This window comes from Salmo salar, chromosome 01, assembly GCF_965601325.2.
Source record: "Salmo salar chromosome 01, fSalSal1, whole genome shotgun sequence".
In the NCBI taxonomy this organism is placed as follows: domain Eukaryota; kingdom Metazoa; phylum Chordata; class Actinopteri; order Salmoniformes; family Salmonidae; genus Salmo; species Salmo salar.
Genome location: NC_138291.1, coordinates 157,402,313 through 157,429,023, shown reverse-complemented (window position 1 = coordinate 157,429,023; position 26,711 = coordinate 157,402,313). Strand labels below are relative to the sequence as shown.

At 43.1% G+C, this 26,711-nt stretch overlaps 1 protein-coding gene across 3 annotated transcripts in view; it reads left to right on the top strand.

Moving 5' to 3' along the window:
• The window catches only part of LOC106567450 (voltage-dependent N-type calcium channel subunit alpha-1B), a 225,761-nt gene that overhangs the window by 91,503 nt on the left and 107,547 nt on the right, over window positions 1-26,711 (top strand). For all 3 annotated transcript variants that reach the window (XM_082955416.1, XM_082955417.1, XM_082955415.1), the window contains exons 3-5: window positions 3,618-3,709; window positions 3,935-4,087; window positions 4,905-5,092. In XM_082955416.1, the coding sequence (XP_082811542.1) occupies window positions 3,618-3,709; window positions 3,935-4,087; window positions 4,905-5,092 (433 nt within the window). The remainder of the gene's footprint in view (window positions 1-3,617; window positions 3,710-3,934; window positions 4,088-4,904; window positions 5,093-26,711) is intronic.

Genomic DNA, 26,711 nt, shown 5'->3' with positions numbered 1-26,711 from the left:
AAATGTAACCCCACTCAAATCCATAGACAGAGCTATGTATGCAATCACTGAACATTGTGCCTCCTTCTAAAACCTCAAGGTTACTCACCTCAGATTAATTGGGACAGAGCTCATGTCATTGTTTTTAGGTGGAATCTTATGTTGAATGATACATTTATTCTATTTGCACTTATCTTTTGTCTACTTGTGCTCTTTCAAACAGATGGCTCTGGCTTGCTGATAACATATGATCTGAGGAGACTCCCTATGGGATTTGACTAATCTATTACTGACTCTATTCAATAAAATGTCCAATGTCAAATATAAATAATTTGGGGTTCTGTATTTGAAACATCATTACGCGAGCAAACACTGAGTTATGTGTGAAGAACTGTGGTTGAGCAAGCAGAGGATGGGTCCTGCGAGTGCACAGGCCAGTCAAGAGCGCAGTTTAAACTTGAGAGCTTGCAAGTGTGAGTTTAAGCAAGCAAAACATAATTTGCACAGATCAACCCCCCAAAAAATATTAAACAGTACGTATAGCTAGAACTGTAAGCAAAGAAACGTGATTAAAATGTGTAAAAAAGTTTTTGGGAAGCTTTAATTGTCCACCAGCAATAGTCACTTGTCAATGTCAAGTTTTCGCTCTCAGTTTCTCAAATTGCTCTCTCTCATGTCTTGGCAACTTTGGGTTTGGATTTCAGGCTGGTGGGGGCAAGGTTAACGATGGGTGCGTGTCTAGAAACCTTAGATTGGTCACTGGAGTGATGGATGAACTAACAAATTCATGCCCTTGCCCAGTCCAGTGTTGTGATTGGCTATTACGAGCATTCTGCTTGCAATGCATTGCAGAGCCGTCTGTTTGGAAACCCAGCAGCATGATAACCAAATTAATTGGGAAATAAAACCTAATAGGTATAGCGAACACCGTAAACCGAGTCCCCTAATTTGAGGCAGGATCGAATATTCAGGACTCTCTCTCACACACAGACACACACACACACACACACACACACACACACACACACACACACACACACACACACACACACACACGGGGATTTTGAATTAAGGGATAATCTGCTACGTGCTACGGTTTATCCAGTACATAACCAATCCCAAATAATAATTGTAAACTGACATATGATAAACCAGCTAAACTCAGGTTATCGTGTCAGAATCAGCTTTATTCGCCATATACATTTGCATGTACAGGATTTTTACTCTGAAATGGCGCTGCCACAATAAACAGAATATACAGACTCGTAGTGTACATACTGTATGTGGGTCTGGAAATTCTGCATTTACAGTGCATTCGGAAAGTATTCAGACCCCTTGACTTTTTCCACATTTTGTTAAGTTACAGCCTTAATCTAAAATTGATCAAATAATTTTATTCCCTCAATCTTCACACAATACCCCATAATGACAAAGTGAAAACAGGTTTAGATTTTTTTGCAAATTTGTACAAATTAAAAAACAGAAACCTTATTTACATAAGTATTCAGTCCCTTTGCTGAGATGCATCATGTTTCCATTGATCATCTTTGAATTGTTTCTACAACTTGATTGAAGTTCACTTGTGGTAAATTCAATTGATTGGACATGATTTGGAAAGGCACACACCTGTCTATATAAGGTCCCACAGTTGACAGTGCATGTCAGAGCAAAAACCAAACTATGACGTCGAAGGAGTTGTCCACAGAGCTCCATATTTTTTGAATTTCCCAATGATGGAGACCATTGTGCTCTTGGAAACTTTCAACAATCTAGAAATAGTTTTATTCTCTTCCCCAGATATATGCCTCATCACAATTTTATATCTGAGATCTACAGACAGTTCCTTGGACTTCATGGTATAGTTTCTGCTCTGACTTGCACTGCCAACTGTGGAACATGTCCAAACGATTTAATTGGCCACAGATGGACTCCAATCAAGTTGCAGTGACTTCTCAAGGATGATCAAAGGAAATTGGATGCACCTGATCTCAATTTGGAGTGTTGTAGCAAAGAGGTGTGAATACTTATGTAAATTAGATTATTCTGTATTTCATTTTCAATAAATTAGAAACATTTCTAAAAACATGAATTTTCTTTGTCATTATGTGGTATTTATTGTGTGTCGATGGGTGAGGAAAAACATATTTAATCAATTTTGAATTCAGGATGTAAAACAACAAAATGTGGACTAAGTCAATGGGTATGACTACTTTCTGAAGGCACTGTACACAGTCAGGTCCATCATTATTGGCATCCTTGGTAAAGATGAGCAACAAATACTATATATTGTATGCTAAAAATTATAAATATTGTTTTATACTAATGCAATTGCTTTGAGTAAAAGATTTTGTAATTAAAATTATCAAAAACATTATTGCCACCCCTGTGACCAATACTCTTGTAACCTCCCCTTGCGAGGATAACGACACTGAGCCTTTTTCTAAAATGTTTTATGAGATTGGAGAAGACGTTGGGAAGGATCTTAGACCATTTATCCATACAGAATCTTACAAGATCCTTGATATCCTTCGTCTGCTCTTATGGACTGCCCCCTTCAATTCAAACCATTTTGTTAAAGTTCATGATGCTGTGGACCTTTAACAAGGGCTCCAGGACCAGTGGAAGCAAAATAGCCGCCCCATAACATTAAAGATCCACCACCATATTTTGTCATAGGTATGAGGTACTTTTCTGCATATGCTTCTGTTTTTTAATGCTGAACTCAACAATGGTGTGTGTGTGTGTGTGTGTGTGTGTGTGTGTGTGTGTGTGTGTGTGTGTGTGTGTGTGTGTGTGTGTGTGTGTGTGTGTCCAAAGAAATCTAGTTTCATGTCATCTGACCATAACACAGCCTGGAGTTCTGTTTGATAAACATTGGAATTGGTGCTATGGTCAGATGACATTAAAAAGAGCTTGCACACCAGTGGTGGATTTGGCATTGAAAGCAGAAGGCCATCTCAGTCAGCCAACTTGAAACCCATTTAAAACCTGTGGTTTGAATTGAAGAGGTCAGTCCTTAACAGCAGACGAACGATACCAAGGATCTGTAAAGATTCTGTATTAGGATCCCTCCCAACGTGTACTCCAATCTCATAAAACATTTGAGAAAAAGTCTTGGCGTCATTATCCTTGCAAGTGGTCCCAGTAATGAACTTTTAAATGTTTTATTTTGTATTACTTGTTGAACAAAATCTCTTTCTCCGAGCAATTGTATTAGCATAAGATAATATAATTTCCCAATTTGTTTTGGAGCATACAGTATAGCTCAGTATTGTTATTATTTATTTTATTCAGTCTTTTTTGCTCATCTTTGTCAGTGGTGCCAATAATTCTGGACCTGACTGTATTTCTCTTTCTGTCCCTCTCTCGCAGTGTGTGGTGTTTTTCAGTAGGTTTTAGTGCAGCACTTAGTTGTCCCCCCCCCTCCATGTGCTTCTGCTTCTAATGCAGCCAGCCAGCTGTGGCTCTGTGACTGAGAGCTACACACACACACACAAGGACCTGTTGCTGCTCTACTGTCCTTACTGACAGAGAGAGAAAGTGGTGAAGATATCTTTCCCTGAGTGTACTGTTTTACGTGCCTCTTATGAATGCACCCACCTAAATCTCCTCTCGTTGTCTCATGTATGTGTCTTCAGGATCCTGGCCACGGTGGGCTCAGACTTTGACCTGAGGACTCTGCGAGCGGTGAGAGTACTGAGACCACTCAAACTGGTGTCTGGCATCCCCAGTAAGTCACTGACATCAACAACAGGTCAAAGGTTACTTAGTGTGCACCATAACATTACTGTAGCGTTAATAAAATATGGAAGATTTGTATACAGATCGTACATTTTTAAACACACAAACTGACTTATTAAGTATGATATATCTTATCTTACATGGTCTACATATGGCACCTCTCTCTCCCTTCCCCCTCCATCTCTCTTCCTTCCCAATCCATCTCTCTCCACAGGTCTTCAGGTGGTGTTGAAGTCTATCATGAAGGCCATGGTGCCTCTGCTCCAGATAGGCATGCTGCTCTTCTTCGCCATACTCATGTTTGCCATCATTGGAGTGGAGTTCTACATGGGCAAGTTCCACTCCGCCTGCTTCACTGTCGACACTGGTGAGTGCTGAATGGATTACACACACATACTGCACACAGTACTGTACACAGTAGTAGTATGCACACACACACACACACACACACACACACACACACACACACACACACACACACACACACACACCTCAAGGTTGGATAAATACGTGTCTCTCAGTAAGGAGTTGATGGAGCTGAAATAGATAGATATTCTCCCACTGGAGTCAGTGTGTTGATGTGGAGGTGAAAATGGATCTGATAGAAAACAGTTCCTGTATGCATACTTTATGCCATCAGTGTCAGTGGAGGGTGTGAGTTGATCATAGTGTTGACGGCTCTACCAGCTGGAGGTTGTGTGTGTGTGTGTGTTTGACCCTCTGTGTGGTGGTGGTGTGAGAGGTCATGACAGCCTGCTAATGTAAGTGTGTGTGTACATGTGAGTTATTTTAGTAAAGAACAGTGGGGTAACAAATCAGCTGAAGGCACTGGTAACATCTCCCCAGTTGCAGGTTGCTGTGTGTGTGAGTCACCAGCAGGTGTGCACTGAGTGCATGTTAGTATGAGTATGTGTGTACCATATTTTAAGCTCACTTAATCTGCCAGTGTGTTTATTTTACTGTATGTGTTGTAATTACAGTAACTCACTCTCTCCCTCCCCCTCTCCCCTGTGTCCCCCCCACACCCCCCTACCTTCCCCTCCTCCCTCCCTCACCCCATCTCTCCCTGTTCTTTTTCTATCCCTCTCTCCCTACCACTCCCCCTCCCTCCCTCCCCCTCTCTCTTCCCCCTCCCACTCTCCCCTCTCTCTCTCTCTCCCTTCTTTCTCTTCTCCCCCATCCAGGTGAGCGAGCAGCAGCGTTCCCCTGTGGTACGGAGGCCCCAGCCAGGATGTGTCCTAATGGTACGGAGTGTACAGAGTACTGGATCGGCCCCAACTACGGCATCACCAACTTTGACAACATCCTGTTTGCCGTGCTCACCGTCTTCCAGTGCATCACCATGGAGGGATGGGTGGACATCCTCTACAATGTAAGACCTCTGTCTTTCATTATTTCGCTCTCTCTCTCCATCTGTCTCTCTTTTACGCTTTCTCCAAGAACAATGTCACCTATATAGGGTTACAAAATTCAGTCAACTCTCCCAAAATTCTCAGGTTTTTCAGAAATCCTGGTTGGAGAATTCTGGATTTCCTGCCTGATTCTGTGAATATTGCAACTAGGTTTTCTGGAAAACTGGCACACTTGGGAAATATACTGGAATTTTGCAACCCTACACACACATTACTTTTCCACTTACTGTGAACTAAGAGCTGACACATCCCACACTTTCCTTCTCTCTCACGGTTTCTCTCCCTTTAAACTGATATGGATAGGGGGCAGTATTTTCACGGCCGGATGAAAAAACTTACCCGATTTAAACTGGTTACTACTCTTGCCCAGAAACGAGAATATGCATATTATTAGTAGATTTGGAAAGAAAACACTCTGAAGTTTCTAAAACTGTTTGAATGGTGTCTGTGAGTATAACATAACTCATATGGCAGGCAAAAACCTGAGAAAAAGTCAACCAGGAAGTGGAGGATCTGAGAATTGTAGTTCTTTCTAGTCCCTTTCGAAACTACAGTATCTGTGGGGTTACGTTGCACTTTCTAAGGCTTCCATTGGCTGTCTAAAGCCTTCAGAAAGTGGTTTGAGCCTTCTCCTGTCACTGGGCAGAGTATAGGAGCTCAGTTACTGAGTGGTCTGCCTGGCAACAAAGGGATTGGATATGCGCAGTCCCGCGAGCTCGCTGTTTTTTCTTTTTCTCCTTGAATGAATACGCTATTGTCCGGTTGGAATATTATCGCAATTTTACGTAAAAAATACCATAAAAATGTATTTTAAACAGCGTTTGACATGCTTCTAAGTACGCTAATGGAACATTTTGACTTTTTCTGTCTCGAATTGCCCTCGTGCATTAGCCTTTGGATAGTGACCTGAACGCACGAACAAAACGGAGGTATTTGGACATAAATATGGATTATTTCGAACAAAAATAACATTTCTTGTGGAAGTAGCAGTCCTGGGAGTGCATTCTGATGAAGATCAGCAAAGGTAAAAGCATATTTCTAATACTAATTCAGAGTTTAGGTTGCCCCGAACTTGGCGGGTGTCTGAATAGCTCGCCGTGATGGCGAGCTATGTACTCAGAATATTGAAAAATGTGCTTTCTCCGTAAAGCTATTTTAAAATCTGACACAGCGGTTGCATAAAGGAGTTCTGTATCTATAATACTTCAAATAATTGTTATGTATTTTGTCAACGTTTATGATGAGTATTTTTGTAAATTCACCGGAAGTTTTTGGTGGGAATACATTTTCTGAACATCACGTGGCAATGTAAAATGCTGTTTTTGGATAGAAATATGAACTTAATTGAACAAAACATACATGTATTGTGTAACATAATGACCTAGGAGTGTCATCTGATGAAGATCGTCAAAGGTTAGTGCTTCATTTAGCTGTGTTTTGGGTTTTATTGACACATGTCCTTGCTTGGAAAATGGCTGTGTGGTTATTTTAGTCTATGTACTCTCCTAACATAATCTAATGTTTTGCTTTCGCTGTAAAGCCTTTTTGATATCGGACAATCTGGTTGGATTAAAGAGAAGTGTATCTTTAAAATGGTGTAAAACAGTCATATGTTTGAGAAATTGAAATGATTGAATTTGTGAGGTTTTGTATTTCGCGCCAGGCTGTTCCATTGGATTTTGGCTAGGCGTTCCGCTAGCGGAACGTCTGTCCTCAACAGGAATATTCTATTGGGTATGTAGTGAGTGCATGTCTGTGTATAGAAAGCATGGAGAGAAAGAGGGCTACTAGAGGTTTATTTGACTGAGTAGCAAATGTGAGAATGCTAATCATTGACTACAGCTCAGTGTTCAACACCATAGTGCCCTCAAACCTCATCACTAAGCCCTCTGCAACTCGGTCCTGTACTTCCTGATGGGCCGCCCCCAGGTGGTAAGGGTTGGTAACAACACATCTGCCACGCTGATCCTCAACACGGGGGCCCCTCGGGTGCGTGCTCAGTCTCATCCTGTACTCCCTGTTCACCTATGACTGCATGGCCAAGCACGACTCCCAACAACATTGTTTGCCGACGACACAACAGTGGTAGGCCTGATCACCGACAACGAGGAGACAGCCTATAGGGAGGAGATCAGAGACCTGGCAGTGTGGTGCCAGGAAAAGCAACCTCTCCCTCAACGTCATCAAGACAAAGGAGATGATCGTGGACTACAGGAAAAGGATGACCGAGCACACCTCCATTCTCATCGATGGGGCTGTAGTGGACCAGGTTAAGAGGTTCAAGTTCCTTGGTGTCCACATCACTAACAAACTAACATGGTCCAAACACACCAAGACAGTCGTGAAGAGGGCACAACAACACCTATTCCCCCTCAGGAGACTGAAAAGATTTGGCATGGGCCCTCGGATCCTCAAAGTTCTACAGCTGCACCATCGAGAGCATACTGACTGGTTGCATCAACTGCTTGGCCTCCGACCGCAAGGCACTACAGAGGGTAGTTTGTATGGCCCAGTACATCACTGGGGCCAAGCTTCCTGCCATCCAGGACCTCTATACCAGGCGGTGTTAGATGAAGGCCCTAAAAACTGTCAAAGACTCCAGCCACCCTAGTCATAGACTGTTCTCTCTGCTACAGCACGGTAAGCAGTACCGGAGCGCAAAGTCGAGGTCCAAGAGGCTTCTTTACAGCTTCTACCCCCAAGCCATAAGACTCCTGAACATCTAATCAAATGGCTACCTGGACTATTTGCATTGACCCCCCCCCCCCCCCCTTACACTGCTGCTACTCTGTTTATTATCTATGCATAGATAGTTGCTTTACCTCTACCTACATGTACATATTACCTCAATTACCTCGACTAACCTGTGCCCTCGCACATTCACTCTGACTTCAGTTTATTTTAGTAAACACTTATTTTTCTTCAAACTGCATTGTTGGTTAAGGGCTTGTAAGTAAGCGTTTCACTCTAAGATCTACACCTGTTGTATTCGGCACATATGACAAATAAGATTTGATTTGAACAGAACTGAGGATCTGGAGGTAGCGTACGTGTCTGCTGTGCTGCTATGTGTTTATGTGCACATAATGACACACACACACACACACACACACACACACACACACACACACACACACACACACACACACACACACACACACACAGAGCAACCTGCAACTGGGGAAATGTTACCAGTGCCTTGAGCTGATTTGTTACCCCACTGTTCTTTACTAAAATAACTCACATGTACACACACACACTTACATTAGCAGGCTGTCAAGACCTCTCACACCACCACCACACAGAGGGACAAACACACACACACAACCTCCAGCTGGTAGAGCCGTCAACACTATGATCAACTCACACCCTCCACTGACACTGATGGCATAAAGTATGCATACAGGAACTGTTTTCTATCAGATCCATTTTCACCTCCACATCAACACACTGACTCCAGTGGGAGAATATCTATCTATTTCAGCTCCATCAACTCCTTACTGAGAGACACGTATTTATCCAACCTTGAGAGGTGATCTATCAAAATCTGGCTATAAAAGGCTATCAAAATGAAGACAAGTAAGGGAGGCCTAAAACTTGGTACCGTGTGTGTGTGTGTGTGTGTGTGTGTGGTGTGTGTGTGTGTGTGTTTAGATTAGAGAGTTTAATAGTCACATGTACAGGGTTGCAGATGTAATTACAGGGTACAGTGAAAATTCCAACCAACAATGCAGGACAAAGTGACATATAAAAATAGATAATAATAATAATATATTAAGGTGTGTTAGAGCAGCAGGGGAGGAGGGGATGGGGGGGTAAGAATACCAGGGGAGTAGGAAGGGGGGACAGGGCGAGCAGGTATCTGACTAGTGGTAGCTATTCAGCATGATAAAATGTCCATTTTAGTTGGGGGCAGTGTAAAAATGTCAGTTGAGGAGGTTGTGGGGGGGTGGGTAGGAAGTCCAAGTGGGCGGCGGGGGGGGGGGCAGGGCAGGTAGCTGACTAGTGGTGGTTCTGGGGGTAAAAACTATAGGCCAGTCTTACAGTTTTTGTCATGATGCTCCTATACTGCCTGCGTCTGCGTGATAGAACGGGGAGAACAGCCCATGGCTCGGGTGGCTGGGTCCCTGATTATCTTCTTGGCCTTCTTGCGACACCTGGTGTTTTAGGTGACCTGGAGGTCAGCCAGTGTGCACCCAAAGGTGCGTTCAGTTAGCAGCTTGAATGAAGAGCAGCTGGTATTGGAGAACCAGCACTAGCAGACAGTTTGAATAAAGACCAGCTGGTATGTGAGAACCAGGACTAACAGACAGTTTGAATAAAGACCAGCTGGTATGTGAGAACCAGGACTAACAGACAGCAGTTTAGATTACTCCCTGCTGGGTTCTGGAGCCTAGTGTGGATTCTGGCTTCCTCCTTTTCTCCCCAAATCCTGCCACCTTGTCTTTAGGTAGGCTGAGCTGCCAGCAACGTGGCAGGATATCAGCATTTGCAACTGCTACAACTTCCAACACCTCTCCCTCTTCTCTCTATCCTCCTTTTTTCTCTCCTCTTTATAAAATCTCTCCTGTTGCCTGCTGTCTCATTATGCTAGCAAGCTCCTCTCCTGTGTGGATACATGCTGCTGGGAACAGACTCGCTGGGCTTTTAGTGCACCTATCACACTCTATCCCTTTGTCTCTCTCCCCATTATTTATCTCTCTTCTCTCCCTCTGTTTTCGTCTCTACCTCTCCCTCTTCCCCTTCTCTTCCTCCCTCTCTCTATTTCTCTCACCTTTTTCCCGATCTTTCTATTTCTCTCTCCCCTCTCTAGGTCTCTCTCTTTATGCCCCCCTGCTGTGTTCCTGGCAAGGCTGCCTTCACACAGGGTGAAGAGTGTTCCCTCTAAGTAGGACAGACCGTTTTCACAAGGCCTCATGGAACTCGTAAACATACTCTTTGCCTTCCTCCTATCAGATCAATCCTGTTGGCCCGTCCTCCTCGACTCTGGTTAAGTGGATTGAACGGGTACATGTGTACACACACACACACACACACACACACACACACACACACACACACACACACACACACAGGTCCTGGAGGACGTTCTGGAGATATTTTCTTGGAAGTGATGCGTTTGTGAACACATGACAATTGTAAAGCGGGCCTCATAAGAGCTATGGGATGGTTTTGACACCTTGCTTATGTCATGCTCACACATTCAGCCTGGGCCTCTGAGTCACTTCCAGTAATATTTGCGTGTGTGTGTGTGTGTTTGTGCACGCATGCGTTTGTGTGTGTGCGCGTACATGCACATGCAGGTGTGCTTGTGTGTGTGTACAGTAGCATAATGCCCCTCTCCATTCTGTACATTGCGTGTTCCCGTTACCCAGCGTCACTCCACAGCCCCAAGGGAATGCTGGGATACTCATTAATGGTGTGGTGAGCGCTAATCTGCCCCTCTCTCCTCCCCTTGTCTCTCCTCTGACCCAATCCTTTGCTCTCAGAGGAAGCTGATGTTCTGGAATGGAGTGTCTCTGTGCTATCCTGTGCCCAGGGGGGATGATAAGGAAGTGACTTGGCCCAGGCCAGGACAACAGTACATTAATATCACTACACATTAGCACTATCAGCTGAGCAAATATATCGCCAATCGAGTCATTATAGAATCAGAGTGGATGGAAGGATGTCACCAAGCAGAGAGAGAGGTTTCTTGCCCTCCGTGGGTGAGTGAGACACTTTAATTACTGAAATGCAGACAGCCAGGCTGGGGGCACACGTCCTGACTAAAGGATACATCATATGCACTCCCAGAGGAGAGGGCAGTAGTGCGAGCACACGATCTTGATGTTTTAATCATGGGAAAATACTTCAAATGAAGATTGATAGGATCTTATGCTAATTTTGATAATGTTGTCATCCATCTCAGCGAGAGAGTGTAGGCTGACTAGGAGGCAAGTTACCAGTGTCATCTTAGTCTAGAAGCCACACACAGAGAGAGGATGAACAGAATAGAAATGGTCTGTGTCCCGAATGGCCCATAGGGTAGTGCACTATGTAGGGAGTAGGATGCCATTAAGGACACAAGCATGGGCTATCATGGAACATTGTGGGGCTATATTGCTGAGGAATACATATTAAACTGTTCAACTACTCACGGAGGATAAATGGATTGAAAATTACAGAATCACACACTATAACTTTGTGGGGCTCCTGAGTGGCACAGCGGTCTAAGGCACTGCATCTCAGTGCTAGAGGTGTCACTACAGTGCCAACGTCGTCCGGGTTAGGGTTTGGCCGGGGTAGGCCGTCATTGTAAATAAGTATTTGTTCTTAACTGACTTGCCAAGATAAATAAAGGTTAAATAAAAAATATATTTTTAAAAATTACTCTCTCATTTGCTCTCTCGTTCAGTGTCTCGTTCTTTCTCTCGCTCTAACCACGTTTCTATCCACTGTTTTTATGCGACTAAAGTCATACCATGTAAAATCACAACAACTGTGATGGAATTGTTAGCACCATGTCAAACGAACAATTCTATCTTTTTGTGTCGGTAAAGTGAATTTTGCGAAAAATGGCGGTGGACACACTTTTATGTGCAAATATTGATATAATAATCATCATATCGAAGTAAACTTGGAGTCACGCGATGTTATGGTGTGTGGTCCTCCCACTACGACTCGCAAAACCATGCAGCTTATTAGGCTACAGATGAAATAAGTTATGATGAAAGTGCACACTATGAGCTTGATGCTGCTTTCCAATAAAATATGGAGGGTCTTATTCTGGAGACATGATGATCAATGCTTAACTGCTGTTTGACAAATAAAATATTCTCACTCTTATCCATAACAATCTCATCATGTAGACTGTGAGCTGTTGTTGGATAAGGAAACACATTGAACTTTAGATTTTTATTCAGTACATGAGAACTTAAGCGGAAAATATTTTTTTTGTGCACTGTCATCACGCACTGATTTTTATCCACAACAAGCCGGTTTGGTGGAAAATGCGCATATTTATGTGGATTTTGGAAAATTTGTTTGAAAATCTGTCGCCAATTGAATGGAAACCTAGTTTCTGTTTCTCTCTGTATATTTCTTTATGTTTCTTGCTGACTGCTACTGGGATCGGAGCAGCAATGTGCCCTGATTAAAAGTTGCACACTATACAGGGTTAATTGGGTGCCATTTGGGATGCTACCCTGTCAAGTTAGCTAGATGCTACTGTTTGAGCCTAGTGAGCGGGGGGTTCCAAGCGTTAGTAATGTGGCAATTTTAATTTCAAGCTTGTTAATTTTATTTCTCTCTCGTTCTCTCTCTCTCTTTCTAAGCAACCTAATGACTGCTGGCTAATTAGAACAATCTCTAATCACCTCTGCTGTGAAATGTTTTGCTTTATGTCCCCCATAATCCTCCTTGGCACAGCAGTCACCCTGACCACATGGAAAGACGACTGAACAAAAGCCTCTCTCACTCTGTATAGAAGGCTTTATCTCCCTTCAACTGATGGGAACTTTGTCTCAATGTAGTGTGATCTAGCGTTGGATAAAAGCCTCTGGTAAATGGCATTAAGTAAGTAGCCTTGTCAGAATGAGCCAGAATAGTGCAGGAATCTCCTGTTTCTGTAGTGTGAGGCAGCTTGATGTACTCCCCCTGGACAGGTTCATAGTCTGTCGCAGGGTCTTACCTCCAATCCATTTCCTTAATGTTGAGTGCCAAGCAGAGAGACATCAGGTCCCATTTGAACAGTTTTAGGTAGAACTCGACTGGGGAATCAAACCCACAACCTTCAAATCTCAGGGCAGACAATCTAACGAGGCCACTGAGTTAGTGGTCAATGGCGTTCTGTAGCTATAATGTAATTGGGTTAACCTTTTACTGCAGTGGGTTAAATCAGGGTCACACAGAGTTTCATGGTAGTCTTAATCAAATCTAATTTGAAACAAAATTATACACCTCACACACATGGTTATTTTAAATGTATTAAATGTTAAGTTTGCATCACAATATTATACTTTATATACATCACAGAAGACTGAAATATAGCAAATCTCCTAGTGTGTTTATTGAGCTGTACACTGACGTGACTGTTCCAAAACTGCCATAAAAAAGCCAGACTACGGTTTGCAACTGCACATGGGGACAAAGATTGTACTTTTTGGAGAAATGTCCTCTGGTCTGATGAAACAAAAATAGAACTGTTTGGCAATAGTTATGTTTGGAGGAAAAAGGGGGAGGCTTGCAAGCCGAAGAGCACCATCCCAACCGTGAAGCACAAGGATGGCAGCATCATGTTGTGGGGGTGCTTTGCTGCAGGAGGTACTGGTGCACTTCACAAAATAGATGAAATCATGAGGATGGAAAATTAAGTGTATATATTGAAGCAAAATCTCAAGACATCAGTCAGGAAGTTAAAGCTTGGTCGCATATGGGTCTTCCAAATGGACAATGACCCAAAGCATACTTCCAAAGTTGTGGAAAAATGGCTTAAGACAAAGTCAAGGTATTGGAGTGGCCATCACAAAGCCCTGACCTCAATCCTGTAGAGAATGTGTGGGCAGAACTGAAAAAGCTTGTGCGAGCAAGGAGGTCTACAAACCTGCCTCAGTTACAATGCTACCAAATACTATTTGATTGTATGTAAACTTCTGACCCACTGGGAATGTGATGAAAGAAATATAAGCTGAAATAAATCATTCTTAAAAAAAAAAAATTGTAATCCTTTTTACTAGGATTAAATGTCAGGAATTGTGAAAAACTTGAGTTCAAATGTATTTGGCTAAGGTGTATGCAAACTTCCAGTTTTGGAGCAGTGGCTTCTTCCTTGCTGAGCGGCCTTTAAGGTTATGTCAATATAGGACTCGTTTTACTGTGGATATAGATACTTTTGTACCTGTTTTCTCCAGCATTTTCACAAGGTCCTTTGCTATTGTTTTGGGATTGATTTGCACTTTTCGCACCAAAGTACATTCATCTCTAGGAGACAGAACGTGTCTCCTTCCTGAGCGGTATGATGGCTGTGTGGTCCCATGGTGTTAATACTTGCGTACTATCGTTTGTACAGATGAACGTGGTACCTTCAGGCGTTTGGAAATTGCTCCCAAGGATGAACCAGACTTGTGGAGGTCTACAATTTTTTTTCTGAGGTCTTGGCTGATTTCTTTTGATTTTCTCATGATGTCAAGCAAAGAGGCACTGAGTTTGAAGGTAGGCCTTGAAATACATCCACAGGTACACCTCCAATTGACTCAAATGATGTCAATTAGCCTATCAGAAGCTTCTCAAGCCATAACATCATTTTCTGGAATTTTCCAAGCTGTTTAAAGGCACAGTCAACTTAGTGTATGTAATCTTCTGACCCACTGGAATTGTGATACATTGAATTATAAGTGAAATAATCTGTCTGTAAACAATTGTTGGAAAAATTACTTGCGTCATGCACAAAGTAGATGTCCTAACCGACTTGCCAAAACTATAGTTTGTTAACAAGAAATGTGTGGAGTGGTTGAAAAACGAGATTTAATGACTCCAATATGTGTATGGAAACTTCCAACTTCAACTGTAGGTGTCAGGGAGACTGGGGAATAGTGGGCAGCTGGTGATTTATGACATTGTGTTGGAGGGGAGAGAGGCAGATAAAGATCTCAACTGGTGATTTGGCTGGCTGGGGCCCATTTGACACAGAAACAGTTTTGAACAGTTTTGAAATAATGTTAATTATGAAAAATATAACTTTCCACACATGAAGCTACGAGAGGGAACTTTTGGTCATTAACTGCAGGGAAAGGTTTAATTGTTTATTAGTGTGACTCTTAATGTGGTCATGGATATCTAAATGTTTATAGTGGTGGCTTGCATGTGTGGCCCTCTTGTGGTCATAGTACCCCCTATAAGGTTTAATGTGTAATTTGTCTAGTCACAGTAGTCTTTGGGGTCTTACTGTAGTTTCACAGTCACAGTAGTAGTTGTGGGCCTAGTTTCATGGTCACAGTAGTCCTTGTGGTCCTAGTTTCATGGTCACAGTAGTCCTTGTGGTCCTAGTTTCATGGTCACAGTGGTCCTTGTGGTCGTAGTTTCACGGTCACAGTAGTCTGAGTGGTCCTAGATTCACAGTCACAGCAATGGTTGTGGTCAGTGTTACCCGTGTCTCTCACCTCATTAGAGCCATCTGAGTCGCTGTAGTCTGGGCTCACCTTGACCCCGTTTCCATGGTATCCTGTACTGTCACAACGATCACATCGCTCATTAAACACTTAAAAATAGACGGAGAGTGAGGAGGAGGGGCAGGCGGGCGGCGCAGAGTGAGATGGGCTACGTTGAGACTAATATGATCTGTGTTTGTCTGTTGTCAGTGAATCATCCCGTTTTGGTTGTAGCTAGTTGGATCGGCAGTAAAACAAGAGGGGAGTTGAAGAGACTGGGCTCACGTCTCTATGTGCGTGTGTGTCTTTACTGAGACAGACGGCTACACATTCCAGAGGCATGTGTAAGCTCTATATGCAGGGAGACGAAGAGAAAGTGAAAAAGAGAGAAGGACAAATGGAGAGGCAAGGACAGTGTGAGTGAGATACATAGGGCTGATAGAGAGAGAGACATAGTTTCTTCCTGTTTTACGCCGTAATAATATTCCAGTGTTCATCTCATGAACAAAACCAAGATGATAACCAGAGAGTAGTGCACTTAACATCACCTAGAACTGTAAAGAAAATGCTTTCCTTTTCAGAATTCTCTCAAGGCCCTTGTTCCTTGTGTCTCCCCCATTGTTCCAACCAGTTTGTACCTCGCTCTCCCTGTGTCTGCACTCTTAAAGGAACTCCAAAACTGATTCTGAGTGCCTATTTAGTGCACTACTTTTGACCATGGCCCATATGGCTCTGTTATACACTATATAGAGAGAATGAGGTGCCATTTGGGATGCATCCCCAATGTAATCTTTTACCATGCGTCTAGCACGGTGGCCTTTTTGTAGCTCTACAGATCTGCTGGTGTGTGTGTGTTTATCTCTCCCATCATTATGCCTCTACTGCACTTTTCCTCCTCCAGGAATGCAACCCTGTGGAATCTTCAAGGGGTAGGAATGGGTTTGGGCTTGAATCTGTTTCCCTGTACACTCTCAGAGCCAATCTCTCAACCTCATTACTAGCTACCAAGTTTTATTAAAGTGCTGTGGTTGCAGGTTCACCTGCATCTAAAGCCTATTCTTGTGGGGTGTTTCTAAAGGCCACCAAGTGCTGACAATCTAAATAATGTGTGTGTAATGCTTGATAGTGCATGTGATGTAAACAGAGAGGTCTACTTTCTCTGGGATTTGATTATTGACTGGTTTTCATCAAGCTGTCCACTCAAGAGGAAGCTTCTCACTGTAACCAGTGCCTGTAATCTGGTTCAGGTTATTAATCAACCTACTAGGGTGTTGACAAACACCACAGGAACAAGATCATCCATGTGTATTGATCACATTTCTACTAATACTGTAGGACTTTGTTCTAAAGCTGTATCCGTGCTGTGATCACAGTATGGCTATATCCAGGAAAGCCAAAGTTCCAAAAGCTAGGCTTAAAATGGTGAATAAGAGATCATACAAAATATTTTGATGTGACTCTTATGTGGACAGTGTAAAGAAATATTTGTTGGTCTGATGTGATTAATAAGGAGCATCTAGACACTGCACTTGATGAATTTGTGAAATTGATTCTTCCAATTATTAATAAACATGCACCTGTTAAGAAACTGACTATTAGAACTGTGAACTGTTAATGGATTGATGAGGAATTTAAAAACTGTTTGAAAGAGATGGGGCAAAAGGAGTGGCTAATAAGTCTGGCTGTACAGCTGACTCGCTGACTTACTGCAAATTGAGAAATTATGTGACTAAACTCAACAAAAAGAAGAAGAAACTGTATTTTGAAGCCAAGATTAATGATCTAAAGAATTCATAATATAACGAATAATGCAAGAAAAGCATTGTACATTTGAATTTTGTAAAGAGAGTGTGGTAGAGGTGGAAAACTTATTGTTATTGATCGATAATAACAAACCTCCTGACATTGACAACTTAGATGGAAAGCTACTGAGGATGGTAGCTGACTATAGTGGTCCTAAAATGGAACCTTGAGGAACACCGAAACTTACAATTGATTTGTCAGAGGACAAACAATCCACAGAGACGAACTGACATCTTTCCGACAGACAAGATCTAAACCAGGCAATAACTTGTCCGTGTAGACGAATAGGGTTTCTAATCTCTCCAAAAGAATGTGGGGATTGATGGTGTCAAAAGCACTAAGGTCTAGGAGCACAAGGACCGATGCAGAGCCTTGGTCTGACACCATTAAAAGGTAATTTACCACCTTCACGAGTACAGTCTCAGTGCTATGATATGGTCTAAAACCAGACTGAAGCGTTTCATATATATTATTTGTCTTCAGGGAAAATAAATAGTGAAGTGTCTATTTCTCAAACTAGACACTCTAATGTACTTGTCCTCTTGCTCAGTTGTGCACCGGGGCCTCCCACTCCTCTTTCTATTCTTCTTAGAGCCAGTTTGCGCTGTTCTGTGAAGGGAGTAGTACACAGCGTTGTATGAGATCTTCAGTTTCTTGGCAATTTCTCGCATGGAACAGCCTTCATTTCTCTGAACAAGAATAGACTGACGAGTTTCAGAAGAAAGGTCTTTGTTTCTGGCCATATTGAGCCTGTAATCAAACCCACAAATGCTGATGCTCAGATACTCAACTAGTCTAAAGGCCAGTTTTATTGCTTCTTTAATCAGAACAACAGTTTTCAGCTGTGCTAACATAATTGCAAAATGATTTTCTAATGATCAATTAGCCTTTTAAAATGATAAACTTGGATTAGCTAACACAATGTGCCATTGGAACACAGGAGTGATGGTTGCTGATAATGGGCCTCTGTACACCTATGTAGATATTCCATAAACAATCTGCAGTTTCCAGCTATATATATATATATATATAATACAGTTGAAGTTGGAATTTTACATACACTTAGGTTGGCGTCATTAATACTTGCTTTTCAACCATTCCACAAATTTCTTGTTAACAAACTAGTTTTGGTAAGTCGGTTAGGACATCTACTTTGTGCATGACACAAGTAATTTTTCTATATATATATATATATATATATATATATATATGCACACACACACACGGTACCATCTTCCTGATATCCAATAAGGATATATATAAGTAAAGGGGCCGAATAATTTTGCACGGCCAATTTTTCCGTTTTTTATTTGTTAAAAAAGTTTGAAATATCCAATAAATTTCATTCCACTTCATAATTGTGTCCCACTTTTTGTTGATTCTTCACAAAAAATTACAGTTTTATATCTTTATGTTTGAAGCCTGAAATGTGGCAAAAGGTCGAAAAGTTCAAGGGGGCCGAATACTTTCGCAAGGCACTGTATATATATATATATCCTTATTGGATATCAGGAAGATACAAACCCACATGGATGATTGAAAGACAAACGAGGACAGATTAATATTATATATATATATAATTAATCTGTCCTCGTTTGTCTTTCAATCATCCATGTGGGTTTGTATCTTCCTGATGTCCAATAAGGAGGTGAAGAACCAAGTTCTATTTTAGCGCTTGGCTACGCGGACGCACGTTCACACAAGCGAGCTGTGTTGGTGAAATGATTGAATAACATGTATGTGTTAAACGCTAGCACACGACATGTTTGGTTTGGGTGTAATACCTGCTCTCACCTTAACAAAGGAGACTGTCAACAACAGTTGTTTGTGCGTGTTTTTGTGTGTGTGTTCACATAATCATGTTTGTGTGTGTGTGTTTGTGAAATAGAAATACAGTAGCGAATGAAAAAGTCACTTCAGAACTGTCTTTCCCTAAAGAAGATTGGTTTTGCTTTGATAGGGTACTACACTAAAAGTGGTCGGTTAAAGTTTGAACAATGTTTTCTATTTGCTCCTGCTGGTGAGCCATTGCCCAATAAATTGCTCATTGACTGGAGGAACTATTGATTTTAGACTTTGATTTCAAAATATGTATCAGTGCCTTATTTAAAATCAATAGCGAAGCTGACACAACAGTTTATCTTTTCACTTTATTTTCTCTTTCCGATTATCCATCTACTGTCCCCAGAGAGGCTGGGGGAGACAGTCAGTCAGATATTGGGAGAGAGAAAGTTAAACTTCAAAGATGATGAGGGAATGAGAGAGAAGTTAGAAAGATAAAGAGATAAAGGGAAGAGTAATGGATGATAAAGCGAAAAAGAGAGGCTGATGCTGGACATTCATCCTGTGTGTGGGCTGAGACAGTGACAGCTGAGAAACAGATGGTAAGATGGGATGAGTGTGTGTGTGTGCTCACGCACAAACACTTTGTTTTTTTGTCAGGGACCATGGACAACAAGATTTAGCTAGATAGTCCCTGGGCAAAAAATCACCAATGGTGCTGGAGAGGATGGTTGACGTTTTACATGCTCCTAACCAACTGCTATTTTGTTCGTTTTTTTTTTGCATTGTTTGTAACTTATTTTTCTACTTATTTTGTACGTAATGTTGCTGCTACCGTCTCTTATAACCGAAAATAACTTCTGTACATCAATAGCGATTACTCACCTAGAACTGGGAGAAGCTTTTTCCTTTAACGAGTCCGACGAGAAGGATATACTGCTTTCCAGGGAACATGCCCAAATCCCCGTAATTTGCGTGAGGAAAAGACAGAGAAAAAGGGGGCGCAGGTCTGGCTGCCTTCTGTGAATTTGTAGGCGAGCAAGTAAACTCCCACTGCCATCCATTCTATTGGCCAACGTGCAATCATTGGAAAATTAAATCGATGACCTACGATCAAGATTATCCTACCAACGGGACAGGGTAAGCTGTTTGGACAGCTGACGCTTAAAGTTAATGAGGGAGATATGTCTCCAGCAGGTGTCTGGTTTTGGTGAAGGAGAAGCGGGGGTGGGGGGGGGGGGGGCTTGGGCCAGTTGCTGCGGGGGGTGCAGAGTTGTTGGCCGGAGTTGGGGTAGCCAGGTGGAAAGCATGGCCAGCCGTAGAGAAATGCTTATTGAAATTCTCGATTATCGTGGATATATCGGTGGTGACAGTGTTTCCTAGTCTCAGTGCAATGGGCAGCTGGGAGGAGGTGCTCCTATTCTCCATGGACTTTAGTGTCCCAAAACTTTTTGGAATTAGTGCTGCAGGATGCAAATTTGTGTTTGAAAAAGCTAGCCTTTGCTTTCCTAACTGACTGTGTGTATTGGTTCTTGACTTCCCTGAAAAGTTGCATATCGCGGGGACTATTCGAAGCTGGTGCAGTACACCACAGGGTGTTTTTGTGCTGGTCAAGGGCTGTCAAGTCTGGAGTGAACCAAGGGCTATATCTGTTCTTAGTTCCACATTTTTTGAATGGGGCATGCTTATTTAAGATGGTAAGGAAAGCACCTTTAAAGAATAAGCAGGCATCCTCTACTAACGGGATGAGGTCAATATCCTACCAGGATACCCGGACCAGGTCGATTAGAAAGGCCTGCTCGCAGAAGTGTTTTAGGGAGCGTTTGACAGTGATGATGGGTGGTCGTTTGACCACGGACTGATTGCGGACGCAGGCAATGATCGCTGAGATCCTGGTTGAAAACAGCAGAGGTGTATTTAGAGGGCAAGTTGGTCAGGATGATATCTATGAGGGTGCCCATGTTTATGGATATGGGGTTGTACCTGGTAGGTTCCTTGATCATTTTTGTGAGCTTGAGGGCATCTAGCTTAGATTGTAGGATGGCCGAGGTGTTAAGCATATCCCAGTTTAGGTCACCTAGCAGTACAAACTCTGATGAGTTTGACAAAGGAGCTGATCGTGGACTACAGGAAAAGTTCCGGGCCGATCAGGCCCCCATTAACATCGACAGGGCTATAGTGGAACGGGTTTAGTTTCAAGTTCCTTGGTGTCCACATCACCAATGAACTATCATGGTGCAAACACACCAAGACAGTCATTAAGAGGGCACCACAACACCTTTTCCCCCTCAGGAGACTGAAAAGATTTGGCATGGATTCCCCAGATCCTCAAATTCTGCAGCTGCACCATCGAGAGCATCCTGATCGGTTTCATCACCACCTGGTATGGTAACTGCTCGGCGTCTTACCGTAAGGTGCTACAGAGGGTAGCACGTATGGCCCAGTACATCACTGGGGCCAAGCTTCCTGCCATCCAGGACCTATATAATAGGCGGTGTCAGAGGAAAGCCCTAACAATTGTCAGAGACTCCAGTCACCCAAGTCATAGACTGTTCTCTCTGCTACCTCACTGCAAGCGGTACCGGTACGCCATTTCTAGGACCATAAGGCTCCTTAACAGCTTCTACCCCAAAGCCATAAGACTGCTGAACAATTAATCAAATAGCCACCGGACTATTTACCTTGACACCCCCCCCCCATTTGTTTTGTACACTGCTGCTACTCGCTGTTTATTATCTATGCATAGTCACTTCATCCCTACCTACATGTACAAATTATCTTGGCTAACCTGTACCCTCGCACATTGACTCGGAACCTGTACCCCCTGTATATAGCCTCATTATTGTTATTGTATTGTGTTACTTTTTATATTTTTTTACTTTTGTTTATTTGGTAAATATTTTCTTAACTCTTCTTGAACTGCACTGTTGGTTAAGGGCTTGTAAGTAAGCGTTTCACCGTAAGGTCTACACTTGTTGTATTTGGCGCTTGTGACAAATACTTTGATTTGAACATGCGTGTCTGTATTTGTGCGTGTGTGTGTGTGTGTGTGTGTGTGTGTGTGTGTGTGTGTGTGTGTGTGTGTGTGTGTGTGTGTGTGTGTGTGTGTGTGTTTGCGCGCTCATGTACCTGTGTGTGTGTGTGTGTTTGCGCGCTCATGCACCTGTGTGTGTGTGTGTGTGTGTTTACCAGCTTACTGAATCAGCTGTCCTGAACCCACCCATCAATTACACCTATCATGTGGCAGCGCTCCGACACAAGCGTCTGCACAATGTCACCATGCTTCATAAAACCATCAGTCCCTGGGTCCATGCTGTTAGCACACTGCTTCTCTGGGATTAGGGGCTCAAGTGATAAACACACTCTCTGGCAGCCTGCTGCCCAGGAGAACTGATTCTGTATCAGATCTTCCATAACTCAATCCTACTCTTCACAATATGAGCACAGTGACCAAAACAGCTCTGGGCCAGTTAGAGTAACCAGATAAAAACACAAGTGGGGCCCAAAGCAGAGAGTCTACAGGGAGAGATGGAGAGTCCAATTATGGTGTGCTAATCTAGTGGAATGGTGGGAGATACACTATATATACAAAGTATGTATGTGGACACCCCTTGAAATTAGTGGCTTTAGCTATTTCAGCCAAACCTGTTGCTGACAGGTGTATAAAATCAAGCACACAGGAATGCAATCTCCATAGACAAACAGTGGCAATAGAATGGCCTTACTGAAGAGCTCAGTGACTTTCAACGTGGCACTGTCATAGGATGCCACCTTTCCAACAAGTCAGTTCGTCACATTTCTGCCCTGCTCGAGCTTCTCAGGTCAACTGTAAGTGCTGTTATTGTGAAGTGGATGCAAGATGGCCGCCTCACTTTGAGTCCTTAGGAAACTATGCAGTATTTTTTTAAACTCCTCTCTGGGAGGAGGAAGGGCGGGGATGTATGCTTCATGATTAACGACTCATGGTGTAATCATAACAACATACAGGAACTCTAGTCCTTCAGCTCACCCGACCTAGAATTACTTACAATCAAATGCCGGCCAAATTATCTCCCAAGAGAATTCTTGTCACTTATCGTCACAGCGGTGTACATTCCCCCTCATGCAGACACCAAGACGGCCCTCAATGAACTTCACTGGACTCTATTTAAACTGGAAACCATATATCCTGAGGCTGCAGTTATTGTAGCTGGGGATTTTAACAAAGCAAATTTGAGAACAAGGCTACCTAAATTATGTCAGCATATTGATTGCACTACGCGCGGGTGTAATACACTCGATCACTGCTACTCTAACTTCCGCGATGCAAACAAAGCCTTCCCCCGCCCTCCCTTCGGCAAATCCGACCACGACGCACACCATCTTGGTCTTACCGTCTTATAGGCAGAAACTCAAACAGGATATGTACCAGTGACTAGAACCAATCCATGCTAGTCTGACCAATCGGAATCCACGCTTCAAGATTGTTTTGATAACGCGGACTGGGATATGTTCCGGTCAGCCTCAGATAACATCGATCTATACGCTGACTCGGTGACTGAGTTTATAAAGAAGTGCATTGGAGATGTTGTACCCACTGTGACTATTAAAACCTACCCTAACCAGAAACCGTGATGGACCGCATTTAACCTGTTAGGGCTAGGGGGCAGTATTTACACGGCCGGATAAAAAACGTACCCGATTTAATCTGGTTATTACTACTGCCCAGAAACTAGAATATGCATATAATTATTGGCTTTGGATAGAAAACACCCTAAAGTTTCTAAAACTGTTTGAATGGTGTCTGTGAGTATAACAGAACTCATATGGCAGGCAAAAACCTGAGAAGATTCTGTACAGGAAGTGCCCTCTCTGACCATTCCTTGGGCTTCTTGGCTCTGTTTATTGAAAACTTAGGATCTTTGCTGTAACGTGACACTTCCTACGGCTCCCATAGGCTCTCAGAACCCGGGAAAAAGCTGAATGATGTAATTCCAGCTGCTGGCTGAAAAACTTTAGCGCCTTTGGTAAGTGGTCTATCAGAGGACCATCAGACTGAGGCACGTGCACGGGGCGACACCATGTTTTTATTTTCTCTCTCTTTGTACTAAAACACGATTTCCCGGTCTGAATATTATCGCTTTTTTTACGAGAAAAATGGCATAAAAATTGATTTTAAACAGCGGTTGACATGCTTCGAAGTACGGTAATGGAATATTTATAATTTTTTTGTCACGAAACGCGTCGGGCGCGTCACCCTTCTTTACCATTTCGGATAGTGTCTTGAACGCACGAACAAAACGCCGCTATTTGGATATAACTATGGATTATTTTGAACCAAACCAACATTTGTTATTGAAGTAGAAGTCCTGGGAGTGCATTCTGACGAAGAACAGCAAAGGTAATAACATTTTTCTTATAGTAAATCTGACTTTGGTGAGGGCTAAACTTGCTGGGTGTCTAAATAGCTAGCCCTGTGATGCCGGGCTATCTACTTAGAATATTGCAATATGTGCTTTCACCGAAAAGCTATTTTAAAATCGGACATAGCGAGTGCATAGAGGAGTTCTGTATCTATAATTCTTAAAATTTTGTGAACGTTTATCATGAGTAATTTAGTAAATTCACTGGAATAATGCTAGTTCTGAACGTCACATGCTAATGTAAAAAGCTGGTTTTTGATATAAATATGAACTTGATTGAACAAAACATGCATGTATTGTATAACACAATGTCCTAAGATTGTCATCTGATGAAGATCATCAAAGGTTAGTGCTGCATTTAGCTGTGATTTGGGTTTATGTGACATTCTATGCTAGCTTGAAAAATGGGTGTCTGATTATTTCTGGCAGGGTACTCTGCTGACATAATCTAATGTTTTGCTTTCGTTGTAAAGCCTTTTTGAAATCGGACAGTGTGGTTAGATTAACGAGAGTCTTGTCTTTAAAATGGTGTAAAATAGTCATATGTTTGAGAAATTGAAGTAATAGCATTTCTAAGGTATTTGAATAACGCGCCACGGGATTCCACTGGCTGTTACGTAGGTGGGACGAAATCGTCCCACTGGCCCTAGAGAAGTTAACCATGGAAAGAGGTCTGGGAATATGCCTGAATATTAACAGTGTAGTTATTCCCCCAGCAAGGCAATCAAACAAGCAAAATGCCGGTACAGGGACAAAGTGGAGTCGCAATTTAACGGCTCAGACACGAGACGTATGTGGCAGGGTCTACAGGAAATCACATACCACAAAAAGAAAACCAGCCACGTCACGGACACCGACGTCACGCTTCCAGACATACTAAACACCTTCTTTGCCTGCTTTGAGGATAATACAGTGTCATGGCCAACTAGCAAGGACTGCGCCCCCCCCCCCCCCCCCCCCCCTTGCTACGTGGCCGACGTGACTAAAACATTTAAACATGTTAACCCTCGCAAGGGTGCTGGCCCAGACGGTATCACCAGCCGCGTCCTCAGAGCATGCGCAGACCAGCTTGCTGGTGTGTTTACGGACATATTAAATCGCCCTCTATCCCAGTCTGCTGTCCCCACATGCTTCAAGATGGCCAGCATTGTTGCAGTACCCAAGAAGGCAAAGGTAACTGAACTAAATTACTACTGCCCCGTGGCACTCACTTCTGTCATCATGAAGTGCTTTGAGAGACAAGTCAAGTATCATATCACCTCCACCTTATCGGCCACCCTAGACACACTTCAGTTTGCATGCCGCGCCAACAGGTCCACAGACGATGCAATCACCATCACTCTGCACACTGCCCTATCCCATCTGGACAAGAGGAATACCTATGTAAGAATGCTATTCATTGACTACAGCTCAGCATTCAACACCATAGTACCCGCCAAGCTCATCATCAAGCTGGAGGCCCTGAGTCTCAACCCCGCCCTGTGCAACTGGGTCCTGGACTTTCTGACGGACCGCCCCCAGGTGGTGAAGGTAGGAAACAACATCTCCACTTCGCTGATCCTCAACACTGGGGCCCCACAAGGATACGTGCTCAGCCCCCTCCTGTACTCCCTGTTCACCCACGACTGCGTGGCCATGCATGCCTCCAACTCAATCATCAAGTTTGCAGACGACAACGTTGAGACAGCCTACAGGGAGGAGGTGAGGGCACCCGGAGTGTGGTGTCAGGAAAACAACCTCTTACTCAACATCAACAAAACAAAGGAGATGATTGTGGACTTCAGGAAACAGCAGCGGGAGCACCCCGCTATCTTCATCGAAAGGACAGCAGTGGAGAAGGTTTTTTAAATTCCTCTGCATACACATCACAGACAAACTGAAATGGTTCACCCACACAGACAGGGTGGTGAAGAAGGCGCAACACCGCCTCTTCATCCTCAGGAGCCTCAGGAGGCTGAAGAAATTTGGCTTGTCACCCAAACACTTGACACACTTTTACAGATGCGAGAGCATCAATCGAGAGCATCCTGTCGGGCTGTATCACAGCCTGGTACGGCAACTGCACCTCCCTCAACCGCAAGGCTCTCCAGAAGATGGTGTGGTCTGCACAGCGTATCACTGGGGGCAAACTACCTGCCCTCCATGACACCTACAGCACCCAATGTCACAGGAAGGCCAAAAAGATCAAGGACAACAACCACCCGAGCCACTGCCTGTTCACCCCGCTACCATCCAGAAGGTGAGGTCAGTACAGGTGCATCAAAGCTGGAACCGAGAGACTGAAAAACAGCTTCTATCTCAAGGCCATCAGACTGTTAAACAGCAATCACTAACTCAGAGAGGCTGCTGCTTGCATTGAGACCCAATCACTGGCCGCTTTAATAAATGGATCACTAGTCACTTTAAACAATGCCACTTTAATAATGTTTGCATATCTTACATTACTCATATGTATATACTGTATT